This window comes from Hoplias malabaricus, chromosome 3 (genome assembly GCF_029633855.1).
Source record: "Hoplias malabaricus isolate fHopMal1 chromosome 3, fHopMal1.hap1, whole genome shotgun sequence".
Taxonomy (NCBI): Eukaryota; Metazoa; Chordata; class Actinopteri; order Characiformes; family Erythrinidae; genus Hoplias; species Hoplias malabaricus.
This window is the reverse complement of record NC_089802.1, coordinates 81,145,157-81,156,897: the sequence shown is the minus strand read 5'-3', so window position 1 is coordinate 81,156,897 and position 11,741 is coordinate 81,145,157. Positions and strand designations below refer to the sequence as shown.

At 46.0% G+C, this 11,741-nt stretch overlaps 1 protein-coding gene across 1 annotated transcript; it reads left to right on the top strand.

The window, feature by feature from the left end:
- Positions 1 to 3,088: 3,088 nt before the first annotated feature.
- On the top strand, positions 3,089 to 9,759 carry cavin2b (caveolae associated protein 2b). The gene is given in 3 exon segments (XM_066665179.1): positions 3,089 to 3,730; positions 8,367 to 8,634; positions 8,637 to 9,759. Coding segments are annotated over 3 exon segments (1,287 nt in total). The 5' UTR covers positions 3,089 to 3,259; the 3' UTR covers positions 9,185 to 9,759.
- Positions 9,760 to 11,741: the final 1,982 nt, after the last annotated feature.

Sequence of the window (11,741 nt, the reverse complement as noted above, 5' to 3'; positions counted from 1 at the left end):
GTTCAAAACTAATTCCATCCCTTTACATCTTTCCGAGTAAACGACTGCCCACCTGTCTGTCTGGACACTGATGGATGACTGTCGAGATCCTCCTCCACGCTTCAGACCAGCTGCCCACGCTCCAGCAACCACCAAGTGCCTTGAAGCTGTCCCTACATTGAAGTTCTCATGGACTACTAACTATCATCACCAGTAGATTGACCAGAGGAGGATGGGTCACCCCTTGTGAGCCTTGGTTCCTCCCAAGGTTTCTTCCTCAGCTGGGGGAGTTTTTCCTTGCCACTGTCGCCCCTGGCTTGCTCACTTGAGGGTTTTACATTTGTCTTTACATTTCATGTCAAATCTTGTCTTACTGGAATTCTGTGAAGCTGCTTTGTGACAACATCAGTTGTGAAAAGCGCTATATAAATAAATTTGATTTGATTTGATGAATATATATTGTAGATGTGATATTTACAATGAAACCAAACACCAGTGAACTTCAGAATGGCCTTAAGCCGACAAAAACAACAAACAAACACCCCTCCTAACTGACCCACAAACAACTCTAACTTACCTAAGTGAAAACAAAAGGAAACAAAAGACAACACCTTACCTTACTCCCTGTCTATACACAAAAACACACACAAAACCTACTCCTAAAACAAAGGCAGCCAACCCTACTCTGGTGAAATATGTACACAGTGTTTACAATACTTTACAAAAGATAGAACTAGCATCGGTATTCAAAAAGGGCAAAAACAAACTCGTAGTCGAAGTGGGAATGTAACAAAGTCAAAACCAGGTAAACAGAATTCAATATACACAACACAAATCACAGAGCACAAAACAAAGCTTTCTAACAGCATACACAGAGACGTATTTATGATTCCCGCTGAGATGATGTAGACGAAATGGTGACAGACACAACACATGGACTGGATGATGGACCTGACTCAGGATGAGGCACAAATACAGGAACTGGAAACTGGAATGAACTCTAGACGGGTGAACAAACATGGACTGGAACAGATTGCAGAACCTATAAATTTACAGAGATTTTTAGTCTATGCCAACAGTGCCGCACCAATCCAGGAGCCAGGAGTGGAGCCCAAAGAGCCTGCTAAACGCCTCGCATCCTCAACGGTAGGTGGGCAGGGGGCCAGAGACAATAATCCTAGCGTCTGTCTTCTTCTGAGCAGTATCCAGAAGCAAATGGTAGTGCTCCCACGTGAAGAACGATGGTGCCAAAGTCCTCACACTGCCGAAGTGCTGAGGGAAGCCGTCTGGCAATTATTGAATCTTCAATAATAAGAACACCATCCTTTGTAGTCTTCGGTGCTGGAGCAGGTGCAGGTGAAGGCCAGAAGTGAAGACTGGCTGTGGTGGAGAGGGGGACGACCTCAGCTTCCCACGCCCACACTGGCGCTCCCATCCCAGTGCAGGCGTGTAGATAGGTACCCCCGCGAACCGTCATGGCAGAGGAACCGGAGTGGCGACAGCCACATAGGAGGTGTCTCGCGCTGCCTCGAGTCTCGTTTTCTCCTGCTGGAGCTCTGCCTGCTTCTCCAGGAGATGCTGAATCTGGCGACCGAGATGCTTGAGCTCTGCGCCGAGCTCAGAAAGGGCTCGTTCCTTGGCAGGCAACAGTGGATTAGGAACGATGAAGACAGCACACTTAGATAAGCAATGCCAAAAAAACATGTAGTAGAGATTGTAAATAAATGTCTAAAGGACTAAATAAACAGCGACAAACAACAAACAATTTCAAATCGAGCCCAGGACCAGTCAACCGGAAGTGACATTCCTGTGACCTGTATTGCCACAACAGGATATGCTAATATCCTCATACACCATCCACCAGAATCCTTGTACTGGTCTGTGGATGATCTGAGGCTTGTTTTCTATGTGATTGTCTGTTCTGTTCCAAATTGAGCAGATGGGAGCAAACCTAGTCCCAAGGAGTTAGGGACAAGTGGCTCAATCAATCAATCATTGTCAGGCTTGGATGTAAAAACATAAATTGCACTCTTTAAAATAAACTTCATGTATTGAACTTCTGATCAGCCCTGCTAGATGTTTTGGGCTGGAGCTGCAGTGTAACTAGTGAGAACAAATCAGACATGTTGTTACATGACAGGAAGGGTGTTGTGGACCTGAGCGCATCGTTCTTGTTTTTTTTTATTGTGTTGTGTCTTTAGTTTTTTTTTCACTTTTTTGTTGTATTATCCTTTTCTTCAAAGGAACATCAAAATTATATTGTGCTTATTAGTAAGTTGCAACCTTTAGTATGATGGAGTAGGTCCTTACCACTACACTACCAGAGACACCTTTCAGCCACTCAAAGTTGTTTTTTGTCTTTGAGGCCAGATGTGGATATGCAAATTATTTCCCAGCATACCTGTATTTTAGTTCATACTCCACCCACCAGAATCCCTGTACTCTTTCCCCTGGGGTACCCTAGCAGTTTTCTATCACACCCAACTGGACCTGAAAAAGTACTTAAGAACTTAGGATTAGGTTTAGGGTCATAGCCAGTTGATCCTCAGTCCAGCAAACACACAGTGAAAGTATGTTGCCTGTGCCACATAGTCAAGTGACATATATGAATCTGAAAGTCTAATCCTAACTTCTTTGGGGTTGTTTTTATTATTGGGTTATTTATTGTCGACTCTTATTTGTTCTTACACTATATTTTATGTGTATTTTTTTATTTGATTATTATTGAAAAATAGATAAACTAAACATAGTTTAGAATACAAACCCCCACCTCCTATGATTGTTTGTGTGTATGATGGGGATGTTAGGATTAAGAGTAAAGTTAGGGGTCTGTGAGCTTCCTCTCCAATGCAATAGATCTGAAAAGCTCCAAGGTTAAACGTTGTTGATTTTACACACACACACTGCCTGAGAGAGAGAGAGAGAGAGAGAGAGAGAGAGAGAGAGAGAGAGAGAGAGAGAGAGAGAGAGCACTGTTCTCACAGTATGAGCTGAATGGGTGAACAAGTTCCATGACAACCAAGCTCCTCCCCTTCAGGGTGGGGAACAGATTTTTGGCTGAGGGCAAAACACTGCTCTACTTTCCTACAGAGAGAGAGAGAGAGGGAGAGGGAGGGGCAACTCACACTGGAAACTGAAACTTTTTCCTGAAAAATAACAAGCAGGCTCAGACAAGAACTCACACACAGGGCGTGGTGCTGCAGAGAGTGTGTGTAATCTGTGCTGAAAGTGTGTCCTGTAAGATATAAGTGTGCATTGTTTTCCAGAGAAGTGTGTGAAAATGGGTGAAGATGGCGTTCAGGTCGAGAGACAGAGCATTTTGGACGAACACGAGAGTCAAGAGCTGCATGTTCCTGATCCTCTGGACCCCACCAACACACTCACAAACACACACACAAACTCTGTGCAGCCAGAGTCTGCTGGTGTGTGTGCTATCACGGTTCTGACACTGCTGGACCAGCTGGTGAAAATGCTGGATCAAGTCCAGGAAGACCAGAACCGTCTTGAGCAGAGGCAGGCCCAGGTGGAGGGAGCTGTGCTTGGTATCCAGAACAACATCACCAAGCTCAGCAAAAACCACAGCAGCACAGCCAACACCCTAAGCAAACTGCTGGACAAGAGCCGCAAGATCAGCGTCCACATGAAGGAGGTCAGGGACAGAATGGAGAAACAGGCCGTCCAGGTGAGGAAGCTGGAGGCCAACCACAGACACCTGCTGTGCAGAGACAACTTCAGAGTGCTCATTTTCCAGGTGAGAGAGTGTGGCTACAACAGGGAAGGGGCAAAATGTATATGCAGTATTTTACAATATGGCCTTTAATGAAGTAATATCCTTACACTGGTAGAGAGACTCCAAAATATACACAGACATGTTTAGATTCACACTGCTGTGTAACTCCTTTAGAGGGAACTAAACCAACTGCAGTAATACTAAGTGAATTAAATAAACCCCAGGACAGCTTTCAGTTGTGTGTGTGTGTGTGTGTGTGTGTGTGTGTGTGTGTGTGTGTGTGTGTGTGTGTGTGTGTAACATAGCAGCTCTACATTTTACAGCAACATTCTACATTAAGGATCAAAGTTCAGGGGTTAAACAGTTAGCGTTAGCAGCTGGGTGGGGCTGTGGATGTGAAAAATTAGACTAAGACTGGGGTTGGGGAGGAAGCAGCTGAAATAGTTGTTATAATGATACATTACAATTATACAAGATTTGTTATTGCTTAAGGTGTGTGTGTTTGTGTGTGTGTGTGTGTGTGTGTGTGTGTGTTGTGCATGCCTAGAAGTAGGTGGGTGCGGTCTATGGAAGTGCATTCCTTAAGCCCAGAAATTTCCTGACACCAATCCCAAACCCCATTTGCACAAACGCACATTCACAAAAATACTCGCCACATACAGTGATATAAATGTATCTTCTTAGTGTAACTTTCTAGAACATTCACCTAAAACGTTCTGTTTATTTCATATTTTTCATCTTGCGATTGTTTCTTGTTTGATTTTTGGTTTCTCCTCTTCCTCTATGACTCATTTCTCACACACAGATACACATACACACTCTCATATACACACACTCACATGAGGGCAGTGAAGTGTGTATGGTGTATTTTTACAGCAGTTTCTGAAATGAAGCCTAATAAGGCTGTGTTACTCTGAGGATGGGGTGGAGTGGGGGGGGGGGGTACTGAAGTTAACAGAAGAATACAGGAACAATGTTCAGAGTCTATCAAAAAAATACATGATCTTAGAGTGACCTTTCACACACTGTTTCCACACACACACACACAGTTACAGTTAAAGTGCACAGCTGAATATGAATGTATTGTGACCTGAACTGAGTTGCAGAGGGGCCCAGGGGCAGTGCTCTTTTAAGCTGAACCTGTCGGCCGTGTTTGTGAAACATTAATGTGGTTTTATCTGCTGAGAATTTGAAGTCAGTAACAGCAGCTCTCCACACTCCCCACAGATTCCAGACATGTCATGTCATTTTGGCAGCAAAGTCTTATTCAGACAACCCTCTGTCCAGCATTAGGCTGGGGTTAGAGTTTAAGGTTTGTTGGATTTTTTTGTTCACGTTAGTGTTGAGAACACAGCTAATGCTTAAGGGTCTGCCGTACATTTTTAAAATGTTCTTTATAGTTGCAAACAAAATTCTGCTTTTCAAACAAACAATAAAACCTTTAGGGTACAACCAGAATACACACACTCATGCATACACACACACACACACACACACACACACCCTAAACCTACTGGTGGAAAATGTGAGCTGCTTCCTTCCCTCCACTTTTCATTCTTCTACCATTGTGGTCATATCCACCAGGAACAAGAGGTGTGTGTGTGTGTGTGTGTGTGTTTCGGAGAAAAACTGCAAGTGTTTGTCTTTGCGAAATAAATTAAACACAAAACAAATATATTCAGCCTTTTATTGTTGTATTTTTGTTCATTAATTTATTTCTCATCCCACGGTTTACAACTGTGGCTCACAAAAAGTTACACAAGAACCCACTGGCTAAATTACCATTAAAAAAAGAAGCGTTTGGGGGTTAGGTGCCTTGCTCAAATGCACTTTAGCCGTGGATGTTCCTGCTTGTCCTGTGGTTTGAGCCGGCAACCTTCAGGTACCAAACCCCCCACTAGTCCACAATTGCCCCTGGGTTATTCAGTCATGGGGATAATTTCTCAGGTATTGTCACATGGGTGGCGCAGCAGGTAGTGTCAAAGTCACATAGCTCCAGGGACCTGGAGGTTGTAAGTTTGATTCCCGCTCCGGGTGACTGTCTGTGAGGAGTGTGGTGTGTTCTCCCTGTGTCTGCAAGGGTCTCCTCCGGGTGACTGTCTGTGAGGAGTGTGGTGTGTTCTCCCTGTGTCTGCGTGGGTTTCCTCCGGGTGACTGTCTGTGAGGAGTGTGATGTGTTCTCTCTGTGTCTGCATGGGTTTCCTCCGGGTGACTGTCTGTGAGGAGTGTGGTGTGTTCTCTCTGTGTCTGCGTGGGTTTCCTCCGGGTGACTGTCTGTGAGGAGTGTGGTGTGTTCTCACTGTGTCTGCATGGGTTTCCTCCGGGTGATTGTCTGTGAGGAGTGTGGTGTGTTCTCCCTGTGTCTGCGTGGGTTTCCTCCGGGTGACTGTCTGTGAGGAGTGTGGTGTGTTCTCCCTGTGTCTGCGTGGGTTTCCTCCGGGTGACTGTCTGTGAGGAGTGTGGTGTGTTCTCCCTGTGTCTGCGTGGGTTTCCTCCGGGTGACTGTCTGTGAGGAGTGTGGTGTGTTCTCTCTGTGTCTGCATGGGTTTCCTCCGGGTGACTGTCTGTGAGGAGTGTGGTGTGTTCTCTCTGTGTCTGCGTGGGTTTCCTCCGGGTGACTGTCTGTGAGGAGTGTGGTGTGTTCTCTCTGTGTCTGCGTGGGTTTCCTCCGGGTGACTGTCTGTGAGGAGTGTGGTGTGTTCTCTCTGTGTCTGCGTGGGTTTCCTCCGGGTGACTGTCTGTGAGGAGTGTGGTGTGTTCTCTCTGTGTCTGCCTGGGTTTCCTCCGGGTGACTGTCTGTGAGGAGTGTGGTGTGTTCTCCCTGTGTCTGCGTGGGTTTCCTCCGGGTGACTGTCTGTGAGGAGTGTGGTGTGTTCTCCCTGTGTCTGCGTGGGTTTCCACCGGGTGACTGTCTGTGAGGAGTGTGGTGTGTTCTCCCTGTGTCTGCGTGGGTTTCCTCCGAGAGACTGTCTGTGAGGAGAGTGGTGTGTTCTCTCTGTGTCTGCGTGGGTTTCCTCCGAGTGACTGTCTGTGAGGAGTGTGGCGTGTTCTCCCTGTGTCTGCGTGGGTTTCCTCCGGGTGACTGTCTGTGAGGAGTGTGGTGTGTTCTCTCTGTGTCTGCGTGGGTTTCCTCCGAGTGACTGTCTGTGAGGAGTGTGGTGTGTTCTCTCTGTGTCTGCGTGGGTTTCCTCCGAGTGACTGTCTGTGAGGAGTGTGGTGTGTTCTCCCTGTGTCTGCGTGGGTTTCCTCCGGGTGACTGTCTGTGAGGAGTGTGGTGTGTTCTCTCTGTGTCTGCGTGGGTTTCCTCCTGGTGACTGTCTGTGAGGAGTGTGATGTGTTCTCCCTGTGTCTGCGTGGGTTTCCTCCGGGTGACTGTCTGTGAGGAGTGTGGTGTGTTCTCCCTGTGTCTGCGTGGGTTTCCTCCGGGTGACTGTCTGTGAGGAGTGTGGTGTGTTCTCCCTGTGTCTGCGTGGGTTTCCTCCGGGTGACTGTCTGTGAGGAGTGTGGTGTGTTCTCCCTGTGTCTGCGTGGGTTTCCTCCGGGTGACTGTCTGTGAGGAGTGTGGTGTGTTCTCCCTGTGTCTGCGTGGGTTTCCTCCAGGTGACTGTCTGTGAGGAGTGTGGTGTGTTCTCTCTGTGTCTGCGTGGGTTTCCTCCGAGTGACTGTCTGTGAGGAGTGTGGTGTGTTCTCTCTGTGTCTGCGTGGGTTTCCTCCGAGTGACTGTCTGTGAGGAGTGTGGTGTGTTCTCCCTGTGTCTGCGTGGGTTTCCTCCGGGTGACTGTCTGTGAGGAGTGTGGTGTGTTCTCTCTGTGTCTGCGTGGGTTTCCTCCTGGTGACTGTCTGTGAGGAGTGTGATGTGTTCTCCCTGTGTCTGCGTGGGTTTCCTCCGGGTGACTGTCTGTGAGGAGTGTGGTGTGTTCTCCCTGTGTCTGCGTGGGTTTCCTCCGGGTGACTGTCTGTGAGGAGTGTGGTGTGTTCTCCCTGTGTCTGCGTGGGTTTCCTCCGGGTGACTGTCTGTGAGGAGTGTGGTGTGTTCTCCCTGTGTCTGCGTGGGTTTCCTCCGGGTGACTGTCTGTGAGGAGTGTGGTGTGTTCTCTCTGTGTCTGCGTGGGTTTCCTCCGGGTGACTGTCTGTGAGGAGTGTGGTGTGTTCTCTCTGTGTCTGCCTGGGTTTCCTCCGGGTGACTGTCTGTGAGGAGTGTGGTGTGTTCTCCCTGTGTCTGCGTGGGTTTCCTCCGGGTGACTGTCTGTGAGGAGTGTGGTGTGTTCTCCCTGTGTCTGCGTGGGTTTCCTCCGGGTGACTGTCTGTGAGGAGTGTGGTGTGTTCTCCCTGTGTCTGCGTGGGTTTCCTCCGAGTGACTGTCTGTGAGGAGTGTGGTGTGTTCTCTCTGTGTCTGCGTGGGTTTCCTCCGAGTGACTGTCTGTGAGGAGTGTGGTGTGTTCTCCCTGTGTCTGCGTGGGTTTCCTCCGGGTGACTGTCTGTGAGGAGTGTGGTGTGTTCTCCCTGTGTCTGCGTGGGTTTCCTCCGGGTGACTGTCTGTGAGGAGTGTGGTGTGTTATCTCTGTGTCCGCTTGGTTTCCTCCGGGTGCTCCAGTTTCTTCCCAAAGTCCAAAAACACACATTTATGTAACACTTTGCTATGTGTTTTGTATTTCAGGAAGAGAATGAGATTCCATCTACTGTGTTTGTTAAGGACTCTCCACCCTTCCCTCGAGATGCTGAGAATGAATCTGTGACTCTTGACCCCAACCGCTCACAAGAGGAGCTTCAGACCATTCAGCTGTCATCAGATGAGGAACTAGGGCCAGATGATGAAGAGGAGGAGGAGGATGAAGAACACGATGTGCTAGAACTGGTTGGAGAGCAGACAGAGAAATCTCGTGCTGAGAAGATAAAACGCTCAAGTCTAAAGAAAGTGGACAGTCTGAAAAGGCCTTTTCAAAGCAGAATTTTGAGAAGAAGATGAACAAGATTGTTTCCGCAGAGAAACGTGAGAAGATCAAGAAGAGTCTGACACCGAGTCACTCTGGATCCAAGGGAACTTCCTTCAGAGTTTCACCACTCTTTGGACGGAAAAAAGTGAAGGAGATTCAGGAAGAAGCTGAAGGAGATCAGACCACAGAAGGTGAAGGTTCATCTGTTGCCAGGGCCCCCGTCGAAATCACCCCCATAAACATCCCTGAGCAGAGCCAGAACCTCACCCTCACCTTCTCTCAGGTCCACTCCCAACTGGCCCCTGACCAGGAGGAACTGATGATGGAGAAGGAGGATGTGATGATGAAGGAGGGGGAAGAGGTGATGGAGGAAGAGAAGGAGGGGGAGGGGCTTAGTGAGGGATATTCTCTGTCTGCCACACTGCCCCAGGATGTTGCCACAGAAACTGCTCGCAATGCTCTTCAAGGGGAGGAGGCAGAGGAGGAGGAGGAGGGGAAGGACAGATATAAAGGCACTGATGAGGGAACCATGGAGTCTTAAATAGTTTACACTTACACAAACACACACACACACACACACACAATCTCTCACCTCAGCAACACACAAATATATGAAACAAATTACACACACACACAAAAAAGTATTTGATCAGTCGAGACATGGCTGAAGTTTACAACATCAGCAGATTGGTTTATTTAGACCAAACATTTAAAGATAACCTGAGTTTTAACTTTTGATCTTTCTGAATTTAACCCAATTCTTGCTAATAGTTATAACATTTTAATTATATTTGTGTAATCCTCAGCACTGACACAAAAATATATTTGATAAGCACATTTAGACAGCTATGAAAATAATCACTGAAACCAAAGAAAGTGTTTAATTTCAGATCCTTCACTTTGCTTTATTATTTGCACCATCTCTGTATATTCTCACAATTAACCAATAAAGAATACCTGAAAATTGAGTGTTCCCCTGTGTCTGCGTGGGTTTCCTCTGGGTGACTGTCTGTGAGGAGTGTGGTGTGTTCTCTCTGTGTCTGCGTGGGTTTCCTCCAGGTGACTGTCTGTGAGGAGTGTGGTGTGTTCTCCCTGTGTCTGCGTGGGTTTTCTCCAGGTAACTGTCTGTGAGGAGTGTGGTGTGTTCTCTCTGTGTCTGCGTGGGTTTTCTCCAGGTAACTGTCTGTGAGGAGTGTGGTGTGTTCTCTCTGTGTCTGCGTGGGTTTCCTCCAGGTGACTGTCTGTGATGAGTGTGGTGTGTTCTCCCTGTGTCTGCATGGGTTTCCTCTGGGTGACTGTGATGAGTATGGTGTGTTCTCCCTGTGTCTGCGTGGGTTTCCAGGTAGACTCCAGACCCACCACCGCCCTGAACTGGATAAGGGATACAGACAATGAATGAATAACATTCTGAAATACTCTGAGGTATATTTAATTCACAGTTATCTGACAATTGTGTGTTTTTTTTGTGTGTGTGTGTGAATAGTGGTAAAACTGAATCCAGTAACTAAACAATATGTAAAATGTACAGTGAAATACTCTTTATATTCAACCATACTTTCATATTAAACCCAAAGTTTCTGTAATAATCTGTATGTTCATGTTAACATTACCCAGTAAAGAAATACAAGTAGAGATTTTAATAAAGAAATATAATTTAATGGTTCTGATAACTGTATACTTTCACATGTTCAGAAATATATATTTTCTTGAACTGGAAAATACTTGTCTGTTAATATGGCAAAAGAATGCATTTTAGTACAGTAATGGACAAAACACAAATACTACATAAAATACACAAACGCGCTCTGAAACAAAAAGTATAGTGAACTTCAAATCTCCCATGAAATGATCCAAAAATATCAGTGCACATAAAAAAATGATATAGCTATGGTAGCTATGCGTACCCCAGAGAATTCTGATCTCTGGCTGCACCTGAAGTCCAGTAAGAATAGCCGAACCCAGCTTCCTTCACTGAAGTCCAGTAAGAATAGCCGAACCCAGCTTCCTTCACTGAAGTCCAGTAAGAATAGCCGAACCCAGCTTCCCTCACTGAAGTCCAGTGCTTGTGGTGGGTTCTCAGTAGTGATGTGTCAGTCGCGAACGAACCGGTTCAAAGAGCCGGCTCTTGTAAGTGAACGATGAGAGCCGGTTCCCGTCTAAGACCGAGCCATTTTTTTTCTAAGGCTTGTCATTAAACCAATCAGAGAACAACAAGCAAGCTCCAACCCTCCAACCCTGCGAGCTGAGACACTTGGTTTTTCGAATGCCAATCTGCCTTCCAAAAAATACATGAAGAAAATATTAAATCAGTTGTGGTTGTTTTACCGTTGAATGCTGCTGTTTTGCACTTTGCAGAGTATTTGTTTATTTTATTTCCCAGAAATGGATGATTATTTAATTTAATAAGCTATTTTGTAATACCTACATTTTGGGTTCCATTGGCTGTATTTCAGAGTTTACAAGTGATTTTTTATTAAGGTGTTTAAATAAAAATCCAGTTATTTATACAATTGAATGTGTGAGTGCAGTCAGTGAGTTATTACAAGACAGCCATAAAACAATTGGCCATTGCAACACTATTTATTATTTTTAATATTGAACAGTAATATTTTGTCCATATATTCATGTAAAATGTGGGTAATATTGTTCTGTACCAGTGGAAATAAGTGGTAAAACTAAGAGCCATTTGAGAGCCGACAGAGCCGGCTCTTTATGAAGAGCCGAGCCAAAAGAGCCGGCTCCCCAAAAAGAGCCGAAATTCCCATCACTAGTTCTCAGTCCTCAGTGCAGTCCACATCATAATAAAGGGTGTATTTACATGGAGGGCTTGAGTACAGCTAGTAGCATTGTGGCAAGAAGTACATTCAGCTGCTTCAACTGAGAACAGCGACCAGCTTACGAGCCCTGTTCTGAAACTACTCAATATAATGCGCTAATGCCGTGAAATCAGCACCCGTTACTTTGGCAACAGTTTGCCAAACAAAATACGGAAGAAACAGCTTTCTCTTAAAGGGACAGGAGAAGTTTTTATTTCAGTCAGTGGTCAAAACATATACTGTGTTTTATTTGATAAACTTTTATTTAACTATTCCGTATAA